Consider the following 17,206-nt stretch of genomic DNA (forward strand, 5'->3'; position numbering starts at 1 on the left):
AATCTCAACTTAGAGTGTCTGAGCCCTTAAAGCTGAGCCTCATGAATTTCAGGGAAGCCCCAGATTTCAGGGAATACATGGCTTAGACGATGAGGAGTCTATTAGACTTGAACCAGAGTGAGATGAATGAAGCTCATACCACCCTTTCGTGATTACTTGGCTGTCTGAAATTCTTGACCTTGAAACTTTTGAATGGACCTCGAGGAGTAGCATCACATATCTGAGGGGAATTTCCTCCGGAATCCATAGGTGGGAGCTCGGGGGACATAAAAGTCAGTTTAGAGAGAAATAAGAGAATATCCCCCTAGTGTTACAAACGACATCTCTATGAAAAAGTGTAGCCTAGTGGGCTAGGAATGATTGCCTTTCGTCCCTTTCTGATTTGGAATTGTTTCCGATAGGAACTGGATTTTATGCATTTCCTTTCTTTCAGCCCCTCACACAAAGCTTGGCCGACTTTGGGCCCTGATAAATAGTCGTTGCATGATGTAGAATCTGTAAGCCTCGTTTTAGAAGGTTTCGTGTGGTAGATATTCCTTTGACCACCTGAAAAACTTCATTTTGGTACCAGTAATTAGTAAACCAATAATTTACATCTAACAACAAAGTCGTTTTTAGAAGGTGCATATAAGTCCCCCAAACTGTCAGTTAATAGAGCACTGAGTGTAATGACTCGTATTTTGGTTGGGTAAAAATGGTTAGATTCGAATTTCTTATATTTGGTTTTAATTTCTGACATGCCAAAACCTGTTTATTCATGCCATTTGGCATAAATTCCTTCTGTCGTGTGTTTTGTCATGTTAGTCAAATCTGGAGAGAATACTGTACATGTATTTTGCTTTAATCTGAAAACATTGGCAGAATTTGTTCAGACGTCGAAGGGCAGATCCGCTGATCCAATGACAAGGGTGTTCCTGGCATCCAGCAGGGTCCCTGTCGAGGCAGGGATCCCTGCGGGCGGATTGGGGTTCTGCATTGAGATGCACCGCGCAGCGCCGGCGATGGTGCCGCCCTGGGACGATCTGGCCTGCCAGGGCCTCTCTGCAGGCCGGGCGGGGCGGCAGCGCCGCGGGGCAGACGAGGGGCGTGGGAGAGCTGGCAGAGGGTGCGCCAGAGACCGCTTTCCCGAGCGCGATCGCCCCGGTGGCTGCTGGGGAGCAAAGGGGCAGGCTCGGGCAGCTCCTCAGCTGTGCCGGCGATGATAAAACTTGAGAAATAACAAGGAGTGGCCTCTCCGCGTCCTCTGGGTCCAATCTGGTTTCAGGAGTGAAGTTGCTCCCGGGCAGGCAAGCCTGAGAGAGGCCAAAGACACTTAAAGACAAGCAGCGGCGAGAAAAGCACCTCCGCGCCCCACACCTCAGCAGGTCTCGCTCTCGGCACCCTCCTGGCGCCCGCGTTCTCCTGGCCCTGTCCCGCATCCCGATGGCCGCCGCTGGGCTCCGGCGCTCCGTGCGCGGAGCCGCCTGCTGGCAGCTGCTGCTGACCCTCGTGGTGAGCCAGACCTCGCCGGATAGGGCTGGGATGGGGACGGGTGGATCCGCTCTGGACGCTGCGCGGAGCTGGGGCCAAAGCGGGCCGAAACGTGACCACCGCGGCTCAGATCAATGCTGCGGGTCTGGTAGCCGCCCCAAGTTCGGGCCTGCAAGAGTGAGGAGAGAAAACGCGTGCTTGCGGGTCGACTCTGGACTCAGCTTTTTGTTTTGAGACACCGCGTTCGATTGTTGGAATTCTGAGTCGCGCTCAGGCTTCGCTGCGCTCTGGCGGGCGCAGTCGCGGGTTGGGCAGGGGGTTGGGATTCACGCTCCTCCCCAGGTGGTGGAGCTGCTGGTGGTGGTGGTTGGAGGGCGCCTTTGGGTGGAGAGGGAGGAAGAGAGCTTGTTGGTCAGTATTTTAGGACCCCGAGAGCTCAAAGCACAGACCTGAAATGGGATTTAGGGGCTGTCCCCTCCCCCGCTCCGGGTCCCAGTTGACCTGGATGGGTTCGTTAGTGTGTGCAGCCGGGGCTGTGTCCCTCGGTCCCTTTGTGGGGCTGCCGCTGAGAAGCGGGTTTCTCGGTATCTCCCCTAAAGGGTATTCAGAAGCTCACGCATGCGGTCTACCCCCGCCAGCCTCCCAGCCGGGGGCGGGATGTGCCCGGGGCGCGAAGGTGTGGGAAGCCTGGGCCAGAATGGGGGTTGGGGTTGTGTTGTGTTTGGGGGATGCGGCCGAGGTGGGGAGACGGGTAGAGAGTGACAGTGGTGCGGGATGATGGATGCGGTGGGGTTGGGTAGTACTTGGAGGAGTGCGCGATCAGAGCACAGCCTGGGGTTTCGAGTCTCCGGAACCCTGCTGCCCAGGACCAAATCCTCTAGGAGAGGAAGTTAGAGACAATGCTCTGAGAACATGGGAGACTTGAAGTGTTCGGAACTCTGGCGGCGCGGTTGCACGCGAAGCTTCAGGCTTCAACAGAGTTTCGTTCCGCACGCTCAGAAAGGATCCGCGGACCTGCGACTTCCCGGCATCCACGGATGTGCGTGGGGTCCGATGGAAGCGAGGTGTATAGTATCCGCGTCGGCAGTGAGTCGAATCTGGTCTCGCGGATTCTTACTGCTTCCTGGCCCTCCACCCTGGCAAGTGGGAGTGGGTCTAAGGGTTGTCCTCCCTTTAGGTCAGCGAGATATGAATATGGGATTGGTAGTTATGATCTACGATATGTTTATGCAGAAGGAATTGGACAAATAAGCGCATCTATTTGCCCGGGAACTGTTCCGACAAAGTATCTGAGCTTATGAAATGACTACAAATGCAAACTGCTTGCAAAATGTGTTCTTTTGTAACATATTTAAAAGCTTTTTCAGCTTTTCAGTTTACAAGCATGCATTTGGGGTTTTGTGTTTCCTTTACAAAGGGATTGAGGATGGGGAACGAAACTGCGGGTGCTGCTCTCAGATTTTCTCGCATTCGCTCATGGCTTCTGGAGGCCATAGAAGACCAGGAGATGTCCTGGCAAGGCATGGGTGGGGGTGTCGGGCTGTGGCAAGGAAGAAGGTGGGCGTAAATCTAAATGGAGGAAGCTTCAGCTTTGATCTAGGACATACTGGTTTAAGATTTTCTTTAAAAAAAAATAATTCCATTGAGTTTAGATTAAATGCTATATCTGGAGACTTAAATATCCGAAAGTGTACATAAAATGACAGTTGCTTTCATCTGCAATTGTCAATTTACAAACACTTGCAGTTTCGGACCGAATGGGTAAATTTACACTTCTCTTGACCATCTCATGTCTGTATTTCCTTCCTTTTGACTCATACGACTCTCAACTTTTCACTATAATATTAATGACATCGCATTTTAGAAACACTTTTCATTTTATAGAGACTTTAATGGGTATCTTTAAACCATTATTTATCTTTAAAACATTGCTTGTTCTAAGGAGACAGCTTTTCAAAGCAAGTCTTTAACAAGAATCTGAGACTTGTTAAATTTTAGTCTTCCCAGTAAGCAGCCCAACAGGTTGAGGAATTTTCCCATTCTGCACTTTTCCTGTATCTCCTTTCCACCCTGTGCCCCACCACACTCTGAAGTGTAAATACAATTTCTAATAATCACACGCAGAAAGAAAAAAATGAGAGGGGAATACTAAAAAAGAAGTATATCAGAGCATCTCACTATTGTTAAGTTTTTGATTGCCTCAGAAAGTGTATTTTCTTCTTAATGTAACCAGAATTGTTAGGGATGGTGGAAGCTCATTTTCATGAGATCAGTTGTCTTCTGCCTGTTACAAATAATACGATTCTTTTAAAAATATGTGTTGAGGCCGGGCGCGGTGGCTCAAGCCTGTAATCCCAGCACTTTGGGAGGCCCAGACGGGCGGATCACGAGGTCAGGAGATCGAGACCATCCTGGCTAACACGGTGAAACCCCGTCTCTACTAAAAAATACAAAAAACTAGCCGGGCGAGGTGGCGGGCGCCTGTAGTCCCAGCTACTTGGGAGGCTGAGGCAGGAGAATGGCGTGAACCCGGGAGGCGGAGCTTTCAGTGAGCTGAGATCTGGCCACTGCACTCCAGCCTGGGCGACAGAGCATGACTCCGTCTCAAAAAAAAAAAAAATAATAAAATAAAAAAAATAAAAAAATAAAAAAATGTGTTGATACTGTTACCAAATCCACTTTAAGAATTATGTTATCTATTATACATTATAAATGGCACATACTTGGACACAGCTAATCCATCATTTTGTTAAACGGGCTCCTTTTCTAAAGGAACTAAAATAGTTGAAACTTTTGAAATAACTCCCCTCAAACCTGTACTTTTCCTCTTTGGAGTTTATGAACTCTGCCTGCAACCTATGTTGATAAATAGGCATCCAAATTTTTATATTTTATAGGGTTAATGTGAATAATGTGAGTCCGTACCAGAAAAACTTGTGTGATTGTTTTGCTCTTGATAATAGTTGATATAATCATCATTTTAAAATGAAAGGTACTATAGTAATTTCTAAAGACTTTTACATTCATGAAAAGAAGATTATGGCAAATAAAGGAAGTAGAGGAAAACTAGTTTTAAAACTGCAAGCTTAAAAAAGTCAAAATTGTAGTATACATATATTTAGATTGATGCATTATCAGCTACCTTACTAAAAGGAGATTGTTGATGTTCCTATTGAGATACAGCTAGATACGGAAGCACGTTCTGAATAAATAAATGTAAACTCATGCACATTTTTTGGTCCTGTTGTAATTCCCATGTGGCAGTCCTGTTCCATAGATGGTATCTGTGGTGACCTGTAGTTAATCATACTTTCCATTGAAAGTGTGATAGCTGGAATTCCCATCTTACAATGAGTTTGGGTAGAAACAAATTTATTATACTCATCTAAGTACTGAGAATGCAGAGCAGTAAATCTTGCAATTTACTTTTTGAAGTGGTAAGAATTGTAAAGGTAATATTTCCATTCTGAGAAGACTTATGGCCACAGGAGAGATGAAGAGTTTAAAATTCTGTAATTATTGTGTTCAACCCAGAAGATCCTCTTCACATTTAAGACATACCATAAATTTCCATTCTTTTTCTTCTTTCTCTACTGAAGCAGGGTGTCATTTTAGAAAGCCTACTTTGTGTATTTACTATAAAATTAAACACTAGCATAAAAGTGAAACAACTGCAGATAACACCTTTAATTTTCATTCTCTCTTTGGCATTAAATTTTTCAATCAGGATTTAGTGATTTGTCTGATAAGCTTTCTATCATGCAATTAATACAATTTGCTTAGTACTGTAAAATGCAACAAACCAATTTATTTTGCTTAGGCTGCAGTAGGTAATACTTTACATTATCATTTTTAAGCTTAGTTTTTTATATTTTAATTTAAAATATGGGCACTCTTGTATACAGAAGTTATTTTTATTATAAAATAACTTTAAAGGTCATTAGTTCATTATCATTAATATACTAGTGTGTTTACATTTTTTACTTTATTTTATTTTCAATAATGCATCCAAACCTCACAAAAACATAATCTCAATTGAATTCATAGTTTCAAGAAACATACTATAACTGAAGTCTATATTGAATATTATCCCTTTCAAAAGTTGTATTAATGAATTAACTGTACATTCTTTCTAATAATGTCCTATGTGGCAATGAAAATGAATGAACTACTGCTATATAGTTAGGAACTTTGAAAATATTAGTAATGTTCCATTTCTTAACCTTGAATGTGAGTACCCTAATGTTCATTTTATTATTTATTAAAATACACACGTATGCTATATGTAATCTTTGGTATTTATAATTCATATTTTAGGAAGAACATTTTTAAAAAAGGAAAGAAATGAGCAGTAGAGAGTATGAACTAAACCAAACCTCTTGAGTATAGAGAAACCCTGCTCTAATTGATCAAGTAATAAAAGAAAAGGCATAGATAAAACAATATTAGAAATGAAAAGAAAGTACAGTTTTGGAGAGAACAAATGTTAAAAAGTAAAATAATAATATTAATAGATAATTCCAATTAATTTGAAAATACAGACAAAACAGACAACTTCTTACAAAATACACATAACCAACATTGACTTGAGTAGGTATACAAAATCTAAATAGACCTATAACCATTAAATAAACTGAATTAGAAGCCAGAGAGCTCCACACACACTTCTTTAGATCCACCAGGCCCGGGCTTATGATAAGTTAATTCTTTCAAAATTATATGGAACAGAGAGTCTGTACTTTCTGTAAATTGTTTCAAACAACAGAAAAATACAGTACTCTTCTTAACTCATTTTATGAGGATTGTATGAAGTTGAAAAATAGTAGCCTGATCTTACTTACAAATATGTGAAATGTTGAGATAAATTGAAAGCAAACCGATATATTCGTAAGCATAAATATATGATGTTCCTATAAGGCTTATCTCAGGAAAGGAAGCATGGTTTCACATTAGAACATCTATTACTGTATTTTAACATAGTATCAACAGAGAAAATGTATCAACAGAGAAAAACTAATTATTTCAAAATAAGTGGAAACAGTTCGTTTTAAAAGAATTCATATAATTCATAGTACACTCAGAATATAGAGAATGAACTTTTTTTTTTTTTTTTTTTTTGAGATGGAGTATCTCTCTGTCACCCAGGCTGTAGTGCAATGGCATGATCTTGACTCACTGCAACCTCTGCTTCCCAGGTTCAAGTGATTCTCCTGCCTCAGCTTCCTGAGTAGCTGGGATTACAGGCTCGCGCCACCATGCCCAGCTAATTTTTGTATTTTTAGTAGAGACGGGGTTTCACCATGTTAGTCAAGCTGGTCTCGAACTCCTGACCTCATGATCTGCCTGCCTCGGACTTCCAGCATGCTGGGATTACAGGTGTGAGCCACTGCACCTGGCCAATAGTGAACTCTCTTAATGTAATGAGTACATTCATTCTCTTAATGTAATGAATGAATGTTATAAGGAAAAAAGAAAAAGACTCATAATTAATGGCAAAATTATAAAAAATATTCTCTTTAAGTTAGAAACAAATCCATAATGGTCAGTATAGGTGTTTCTATTCAGCATTCCAGAAGAGGTCCTAACAAGCATATTAGATAAAAAATAGCAATAATGAAAGACTTGTAGGATTAGAAGAAAATAAACCTAATTGTCATTTTGCCAGCGACAGGTTTAACTACATAGAAAATCCAACACTATCTATTGACAGATACTAGAACTAATAAAAGTAAGCAAGTTTCATGAATAGAAGCTTAATATTTTTACGTGATTGCATATATTATCAAGGGACAACTCAAAAATATGTTAAGAGGAATCCCATTCATACAACAACAAATCAATGTATCTAAGATAAATGTAATAAGAAATGTGAAAGACCTTTATAGCAAAAATTACAAAGCTTTATTGAAAAGCAAACATAATTCGGCTGAGCGCAGTGGCTCATGCCTGTAATCCCAGCACTTTGGGAGGCTAAGGCAGGTGGATCATGAGGTCAGGAGTTCGAGACCAGCCTGGCCAACATGATGAAACCCCATCTCTACTAAAAATACAAAAATTAGCCGGGTGTGGTGGTGCGCGCCTGTAATCTCAGCTACTCAGGAGGCTGAGGCAGGAGAACTGCTTGAACCCCAGGGCAGATATTGTAGTGAGCCGAGATCATGCCACTGCACTCCAGCCTGGGTGACAGAGCGAGACTCCATCTCAAATTGGGGGGGGGGGGGGCGGAGAAAAAAAGAGCAAAAAGGAAACATAATTCATAAGTAATTGAGAATGAATCATGTTCATGAATGGAAAGTCTCAAGAGCCCTAAATGTCAAATCCTCTTTAAATTAACATTTAAATGAAATGGAATGTCATCAACATCCTAAAAGAAATTTTTACAGAACTTGGGCAGCTGATCATAAAATTGTTTTGAAAGTCAAAGTCTAAAAAGAGCAAAAATACTACTTTAAAAAAGAAGATTGAGCAATGGGGACTTCGATATTTTTGAGTATCTGGTATACATAAAATTTTAATAAAGATGTGTCAAATAAAAAAACAAAATTGAAGCACTCTGTTTATCAAAAGATTTTGTAATAAAAGGTAAAAAGCAAGCTATGTAAAGCTATAAGAAAAAAATAAATTTAAAAAATGCAAACTTAAGTGATTAAAGGAGAAGAATAGACAATTTACAGAAAATAAATGGCAGATAAACACAAGAAAATACAGTCAATCTCACTAAAAATTAATAAAATGCAAATTAAAACAGCCGTTAGGTTGGCAACATGGAAGAAGTCATAAAATTATTTGTAAGGGAGGATATGGGAAATAGAGAGATTTAATATGCTGGGGGCATTAATAGAAATTGATATTAGTACTTTGGAGAGCAACTTCGCAGTAGCTAATAAAATTGAAGATGTTCATGTATGGCACAGTAATTTCCGCTGTAGGCAGTGCTGCTCACATAGCATCATTTGTAATAGAAGAAATGAAAAACAATCTAAATAACCATCAATAGAAAATGACTAGTAATAAACTGTGGTACATTTATGGAAAAATCTCAAACATACTGTTGGGTGAAAAAAGCAAATGGCAAAGGGGTGCATATGAACACATACTACCCAATACCAGCTTATATTTTATAGGCCCAAGCATATACTATATAATAAAAGTATAAAATCCTACTGAGGAAGTATAAATTCTAACTTCTGAAAAAACTATTCCCTGGAGAAGAGTTGGAAATATAATAGAGCATAAGACTTTAGCCACATCTGTAAATTTTAATTAAAAAATGGAGCAAAAATTGCAAAATATTCATTTTTTAAAAGATCTAGATGGACACAGAGCATTTATTATGTTCTAATTGATTTAAATATTTCAGTTAGCTGAAATATTTTGAAAAGAGATGTGAATAAGTATATATTGGGCGTAGCGTTTTTTTGGGATTCAAAAATAGCAACTATAGAGTTACAATATATTTCAACCAATGGGTGGTTTGTTGAAGGAAACCATTTTCCATCCCAAGGTGGCAACTATATGCTTAAGGAAAATATTAAATTAAGCATACGTATGATTTTTTTTTAAAGGGCAAACAACGTATTACTTCATTGTCCCAGTTTGCAATCTGGTTAGGATTTTCTGAAAACGACTTCTTGGCTTATTATACCTAAATTAAACAGCATTGTTACATGTTGGCCCTATTTGTCCATATTTTTGAGATATTTTATTTATTCTGACTAATTCAAGTGAGGGTGAGGTGAATTTTTGAGAAGTACAATAATTTTAGATCACATATTAGAATAATTTTGATAATGTATATATTTGTATATAGATATATTTACAGTTGTTATGTTACTATGAGTTAAAATCTTTTAATTTGTGTAGAAATCCATTTTATATTTGATTGTATCAGAAATAAAATACTTCTTTGTGGTTATTATTCCATTTTATTGTGTTGAAATTACTTCTGTGAATTTGTAAATTTGACAAGGCCTTTCACTACCAATTTGTAGAAGTAACTGGAAAGAGTCATTTTTTGATCAACGTTAGTGCCCTTTTTTGTTTTAAACTGCATTATTGAAATATAATTTACATTCGTAAAATTCACCTTCGTTAAGTGTACAATTCAGTGAATTTTAGTAAATTTGAAGAATGTGCAATCATTACTACAATCTGATTTTAGAAGTTTTTCATCACTTTAAAAATAAGCCTCATGCCCATTTACAAGCACTTCCCATGGAAATTTACTTTGTTCCTGCCTATTTACCTATCGTGGACATTTTATGTAAATGAAATCATACAGTATGTGTTGTTTTGTTCTAGTTTCTTTGACTGAGTATGTTTTATAGGTTTATCCTTGTTGTAGCAAGCATAGTACTTAACAAAGTAAATTTCATTGTATGGATTGTTTTTACTTTTTGCCTGTTGTGAATAATGGTATGTACTGTGAATATTCATGACAAGTTTTTGTGTGGACATAGGTTTTTATTTCATTTAGGAAGAGTGGAATTGATGGATCATTTAAGTTTATTTTTAACTTTTTGAGAAATTGCAAAACTATTTTCCAAAGTGTCTGCACCACTTTACATTTCCTCCAGCAATGTGTAGAGGTTTCAGTTTCTCGACATCCTCACCAATACTTGTTATTTTCTGTCATATTTATTTTAGTTATCCTAGCAAGTAGGTATTGCATTGTGATTTAGATAACCATTTCCCTAAAACCTAATGATGTTGGGCATCTTTTCATCTACTTTTTGGCCATTTTGATATCTTTTTTGGGATAATACCTATTCCAATCCTTTGCCCATTTTTCTGTGTTATTTGCCTTTTTATTATTGTGTTGCAGGAATTCTCTAAATATTTTTGATACCAGTCCTTTATTGGTTTGAAACTATTTTCTTCTATCCCATGAGTTATATTTTTCACTTTTGTAAAGAAAGTGGTATTTTTCTGGAGAGCAGAAGTTTTTACTTTGAATAAGTATTATTTAACAACTTTTTTTATCACTGTGTTTTTGGTGTTGTGTATAATAAATCATTTCCTAACCCAACATCATAAAGATTTGCTCTCAAGTTTACCTCTAAATAATTTATTTCTTACATTTATGTCTGTGGTTCATTTTGAGCTAATTTTCATGTATAGTATGAGGTAGAGGTTCAAATTCACTTTTTTTTTTTCAGGAAGATATCAAATCATCCCAATACCATTTGTTGAATAGACTATTTATTTCTCTTGAAATTTCTGCAAGCTAACCATAAATGTAAGGCCTTGTTTCTGGCATTTAAGTTCTATTCCATTCATCTATATATTTATTCTATTGCCAGTACCACTCTGTTTTGATTATTGTAGCTTTGTACTAAGTTTTGAAATTGGTAAATATGTCTTTCAATTTTTTTTTTGTTTTTCAATTTTATTTGGGTACCTTGTATTTCTATAAAGACTAATTTTCAATTTATTCAAAAAAGTTATCTGGGATTTTTACAGAGATTGTATTGAATCTGTAAATTAATTTTGGGAATGTGTATTCTGATCCATGAAGATGGGCTATCTCTCTATTTATCTAGGTCTTTAAAATTTTCCTTCAGCAATGTTTTATGGTTTTCAGTGTATAATATTTTATTTCTTTGATGACCTTTATTCCTAAGTATTTTATTCTTCTTAATACTCTACAAATCAATTTTCTTGCTTAGTTTTCAAATTTTTCAATGCTAGTGTACAGGAATGCAGTCACATGTTCATCTTGTATCTAGTAGCCTTACTGAACTCATTTATTTAGACAGTTTTTTAGTGGATTCCTAGGATTTTCTATCTACAAATTTATGTCATCTGTGAATAGAAACAATTTTACCTTTTCCTTTCCAATTTGGATGCCTTTGATTTTATTTTCTTGTGTAATTTTCCTGGCTAGAAGCTGCAGTATAATGTTAAATAGAAGCATGGTGAAACCCCATCCCTACTAAAACTATAAAAATTAGCTGCTCATGGTGGTGGGTGCCTGTAATCCCAGCTACTTGGGAGGCTGAGGCGGGAGAATTGCTTGAAGCTGGGAGGTGGAGGGTGCCATGAGCTGAGAGCATGCCATTGCACTCCAGCCTAGGCGATAGTGTGAGACTCAGTCACAAAAATAAATAAATAAATAAATAAATAAATAAATAAATATAAACAAAGAAGCAGTTAGAGCAGAGCAGACATCATTGTCTTATTCCTGATGCTAGAAGAAATAATTCAATCTTTCTCCTTTAAATGTGAAATTAGTTGTTGTTTGCCATAAATGAACTTTATCATATTGAGCAAGTCCCTTTCTATTCCTAGTTTGCTGGGGGTTTGTTATAAATGGGTGTTGGACTTTGTCAGTTGCTTGTTTTATATCTATTTATATGATTATGTTTTTTAATCTTTATTTTCTACTGTATTAATGTGACCTTTTAAATTCTAGATCTTCAGTCTTGCTGGTGAAGCCTGCAAAAAGGTGATACTTAATGTACCTTCTAAACTAGAGGCAGACAAAATAATTGGCAGAGGTGAGAAATTTTAAAAGTCTGTTTAAAGCAGAAATTTAGTTTACATAGGCTGGAAAGAGCATGAAAGAGCATACCTTTGCCTTTTGGAGGTAGCCTGAATCTACTAACAAGGGATGTCCCTCCAGGGAGTAAACCAGAAGTTCTCATTCTTCTAAAAATGTGAAGATGAGAGAAATATGTTATCAGCCCTAAAGATGTTTATTTTACTTTTTTGCTAAATATTTCCACCTGTGACAGATTTGAATTAATGTGTAAACACGACTCATGGACTGAGCAAATGAATCCTTTGAAAGGTTGTTACTTATATGAGTAGTAATTTATCCACTTGCTTTCTGTTAAGACAAATAGTTGAAGAATGGGATGGATGACAGGTACATTTTGATGTTTATATGCATTTTATTACCCGTTACTAGAGGCCAGAAATCCCAGGGAAGAAAGACTCAATGTGGAGTTTCAGTGTGGGGCCTTGAGAAGCTTGGAACACACAGAGTATCGTGGGCCTGCAGGGGAAATTGTGTACAGAAAAGTGCCAGTGGGAAGAAAAATTCGGAGATCAGATTTTTCTTATGTGACTCTTTACCAAACTCATACACTCCATCGCTCTTTGGCTCATGACTTCTCACTAAATATAGGTGTATCTTAAACCCTCAGATTGTATTGTTAGGGAAACTCTTCTATATGTTTATTCTGGTGTGTTGGGGGCATGTAGCTAAGTTTTGTCATGATTATAACATGCCCACATCTTTATCTGGAAGGTCATTTTCATAAGTCTATTAGAAGCATATAAAGGTTTAAAACTTTATTTAATAAAAGGTTTATTTAATAGAAATATACAGTCGATAATTATTTTTTAACTGAAAGAAAATGATTATTTTTTAAGTAATGTAAAAAACAGGTTTAGATATCTGGTAAATGCAAAGTGATTGGCTGATTTCATCCCACTTCATGGTTTTTAAAAAGATTATATACATTATTTTAACACATTTTTTCTTCTCATGTGTTTCCACCTTATAACTTGGAAATTTTTACTTGCAGTTAATTTGGAAGAGTGCTTCAGATCTGCAGACCTCATCCAGTCAAGTGATCCTGATTTCAGAGTTCTAAGTGACGGGTCAGTGTACACAGCCAGGGCTGTTGTACTGTCTGATGAGAAAAGATCATTTGCCATAAGGCTTTCTGACAAAAGGAAACAGACACAGAAAGAGGTTACTGTGCTGTTAGAACATCAGAAGAAGGTATTTAAAGTACATTAAATATTTTCAGGCATTTTTTTCATTAAAATACTCTCATTAAAAATTACAAAGAGAAACAAGGATAAATAGGGTATTTTCCCCTTTTGTTTTCATTTTGTTTCCTTTCCTTTCACTTCGCTTCCATTTTCTTACCCTTTTCCTTCCCTTCCATTTTTTCACCCTGTCCCTTTCATTCCTTCCCTTTTCCTTCTCCTTTCCTTCCCCTTCTCTTTCCCCTTCCCTTTCTTCCCTCCCTGTCACCTTCCCTCTCTCCCTTTTTCTATCTTTCTCTCTACCTCACTCTCGTCTCTCCCTCTCTCTCTTTCTTAACACTTGTTGAACTCTGGTTTTGGTTTTACTTTATTAAACCTAAATTATTTCTCCTCTGTGAGGGCTTCTTCCACCTCTAAACTCTAACTATGGTCTTTTGTGCACTGGTGTCGGTTTGATTATCCCTCTATTATAGAATTCAGAATTTTTTTAATGCAAAGCCTTTACAGTGAGGAATGCCATTATGAAAGTAGTCACAAAATGATGAAAAGTTTAGGCTGGATTACACCTAATCTGTGTTAACTGTATCAACAATAAAGCTAATTTAAGTTACAGCTTAGCACTTTGCTAAATGTTTAATGCAATTATTTATTAATTAATTCTCATGAAATAAAATATCTCCCTTGCTGCATCATGAAATGAGATGGACATCACTAAAAAGTCTAATAGAACTTTCTCCCGTGATAGAGACGTGCACTGTCCGCACTGTTTGATATGGTAGCTCAATATTAATGGCTACTCTGCACTTGGCATGTGGCTAGTGCAACCGAAGGATAGAGCTTCTTATGTTATTTAATGCCAGTTAATTTAAATTTAAATAATCACATGACTTATGGTGGCCAAGGGCTACCGTATCAGACAGTGTATATAGAGCACTGTGGCAGTGAAGGACATATATTTTCTTTCTCTGACCTAAGGGCATGAGCTTTTAACTAAAAGAACAGGTAAGTGCTATCTGGAGATTGTTGTAGAGAGAATGTGTTCTATATCTCTATTTGGGACAAAGCAAGAAGAGCTAAGCATATAATGGTGATTTTCCTAACATGAAAGTATAGTCAGCATTAGAATGGTGTACAAAAAGAAATTCTCTGTTTCTTGAAACCTATAAAATCTGGATATATTCTTTCTTACCCTTCTAATGCAGAAAGACTTTATTAACTGGTTTAGCTTCAGCATGGAAATGCCTGACACTGAACCTCTAAAGAAGGGTTAGGTTTATGAGCTGTCCACTATTTTACACAATGTAGACTGTGATGCTTTTGTTTATTTATGTATTTGTTTTTCTCTAAATTCAGGTACTGAAGACAAGACACACTAGAGAAACTGTTCTCAGGCGTGCCAAGAGGAGATGGGCACCTATTCCTTGCTCTATGCAAGAGAATTCCTTGGGCCCTTTCCCTTTGTTTCTTCAACAAGTAGGTTTACATCTTTTCTGGTTAGGATTGCTTTAATTCTAAGAGTCTGTTTCATTGAGATTTAATACCTCTTTAAACATATAAAAATAAACAGATCTGATTAAAGATGTTCATGAGGTGTAACAAAAGTAAAATGAGAAATAAAATCACTAAAAACCTAATAATAGGTTTCCACTGAGAAAGGCTCTAAAGCCATTGAATGATCTCTATTTGTTTATTCATTCATTTAGCAGGGAGTTACTGAGCACTTACTATATCCTGTGGGAGGTACTGCTCTAGGTCCTAAAGATAGAAGTAAATTTAGTCATGGCCCTTGCTCTCATGTGGTTTACTGGCCTCGTGAAGGAGACAAAAGTAGGATAATAATTACAACTTTTAGTTGTAATTACAACTTTAGTGATGAGTGCTATGATTCTAGTATAGAGCTATTTGGTGATTTGGTAACAAATGAGATGAACATGAAACCCTGAGGTAAGGTGGTAAAAAACAAGAGAAGGCTTAGAGAAGGAGACAACTGAGTTGAGTCCTGAAGAATGGAAAACTTTTCTGCAGGTGAATAACTGTAGAAGAAGAGGGAAGTACAGAAGTGAGAGCTCCTTAGAGGAGCTCTGGGTGGCTTAGGCTTCCAAGTTGTGATGGAATGGAGCAGGTAGATGAGGCTGAAGAAGGAGGTAGGGGTCAAACCACTATGGACTATGTGCATTCTACTAGTAAGTTTATCTTAATAACAAGGAGAAATTCTTAAGCAGATTACTGACATGATCAGGTTTACTTTTCTCATTAAGATCCAAATGGAACATGTACAACTGAAACCATTACTGAAGTAGGGCTGTGGCCTTCTGCTTGCCTTTTTCCCCTTAAATTTCCAATAGTGTACTTGATATTTAATACTAATGGTGTAACCTGTGTACTAATTGTTTCAGTTTTTAACTATCCTTCCACTGTCATTCACACTTACTTTTTATTCTACCCCAGTGCTAGATATTTGTTTATTATCCATGAATATTATAACTTGAACACTGATGAAGCATGTTAAGAAATGATTTCTAATTGCCAAAGCTGTGCCAATCATAGCTAGTTTTACCCTTTGCTTTACAAAACCAGTCACCATCTCAGTCCTCATTTCCTTGACATATTTACATTTGACATACCTGACCTTTCCCTTATTTTGGAAATGTTTCTTTATTTGGCTCCTAGGACACCACTCATCTAGTTTTCCACTTACTTCGTTGATCACTCCTTAGTAGGTTTGGTTGGATCTTCCTCATCCATCCTCCCAGCCTGCTGTCCCAGTCTCTAAACTTTGGAGAGCTCCAGGGCTCAGTCAATGAATCTTATCTCTTGTTTCTTGATATTTACTCTCTCAGTGATCTCATCAGATCTCCTAACTCTACGTACTATTTATACACTGAATACTTAAAACTTGGCATTTCCAGTCCAAACTATCTAATTGATATTAACACTTGGAAGTTTAATAGGGTTTCAAACTAAACTTATGGAAATAAAATGCTTGTTATTTCTCCTAAAAATAGCCATCTCAATTAGCAGAGTTCAATCCTTCTAAATCTCTGGGCATTGGAGTCTGATTCATAAGGTTTAAGCTGCAGAAAACATAGTTCTGTCTAAGTTCTTAACAGATAAGGATTTATTACCATTTATTAAAGAGTTTACAGAATTGTCCAGAGGGCTGAAGAAACAAACTTTAGTTGAACTTTCAGGAAAAAAATCCTCAAGCTAGCTACACCACAGAATCTACAACCAAGGGACATATTGCCTTCTCCAGGATAGAGAAGACATTATTTCAAGAACCAAAGTGCCACTGGCACAGTGAGGAAAACACCATAGCCATATTCCTCCTCATGCAACTTCAGAACAGTCTCTGAACTGTGCCAACCAGCATCAGTGAAAAGATTGATCTGTATCTTATTTTGTAACACAAAGTTGGCAAATATCTAGTAGTACATATGCTATTGCAGAAAAGGAAGGAAAGAAGGAAGGAAGGAAGGGAGGGAGGGAGGGAGGAGGGGAGTGAGGGAGGGAGGGAGGGATGGAGGGAGAGAGGGAGGAGGGAAGGAAGGAAAGAAGGAAGGAAGGAAAACAAATGCATCTGAACTGAGATGTCAGAAAAAATAGCAGAAGTAGCAGAAATGAGACACCTGCCTACCTGAAAGAAAGAAAGAAAGAAAAAGAATGAAAGAAAGAAAGAAAGAAAGAAAGAAAGAAAGAAAGAAGAAAAGAAAGAAAAGAAAGAAAGAAAAAAAGAAAGAAAAGAAAGAAAGAAAGAAAGAAAGAAAGAAAGAAAGAAAGAAAGAAAGAAAGAAAGAAAGAAAGAAAGAAAGAAAGAAAGAAATGTAAACTGTGATGCCAGCAAAAATAACAGAAGCAGCAAAAATGAGACACCTGCCTACCTCACTTTTGGCTTTCTGATCTTGTTCAAGCACATCTGACCATCCATGTTTAAATCCAGAACTCTGGTTTCAAGAGATTCTGCAAAATTTGGGGATTTTGGTTTATTTTTGTTTGAACATTTCTAGCATCT

At 37.5% G+C, this 17,206-nt stretch overlaps 1 protein-coding gene across 4 annotated transcripts in view; it reads left to right on the forward strand.

Annotated features, from left to right (window-relative positions):
• The first annotated feature begins 1,296 nt into the window (after positions 1-1,296).
• The window catches only part of DSC3 (desmocollin 3), a 52,831-nt gene continuing 36,921 nt past the window's right edge, over positions 1,297-17,206 (forward strand). For 2 of the 4 annotated variants that reach the window (XM_074022195.1, XM_005586977.5), the window contains exons 1-4: positions 1,297-1,491; positions 11,885-11,969; positions 13,005-13,204; positions 14,548-14,667. In XM_074022195.1, the coding sequence (XP_073878296.1) occupies positions 1,423-1,491; positions 11,885-11,969; positions 13,005-13,204; positions 14,548-14,667 (474 nt within the window). In that variant the 5' untranslated portion in view covers positions 1,297-1,422. Of the gene's footprint in view, positions 1,648-11,884; positions 11,970-13,004; positions 13,205-14,547; positions 14,668-17,206 lie in introns of all 4 variants that reach the window. The other 2 variants (XM_065533950.2, XM_065533951.2) reach the window with 1 other exon arrangement.

The sequence above is a fragment of the Macaca fascicularis genome, chromosome 18 (genome assembly GCF_037993035.2).
Source record: "Macaca fascicularis isolate 582-1 chromosome 18, T2T-MFA8v1.1".
NCBI classification, from domain to species: Eukaryota; Metazoa; Chordata; class Mammalia; order Primates; family Cercopithecidae; genus Macaca; species Macaca fascicularis.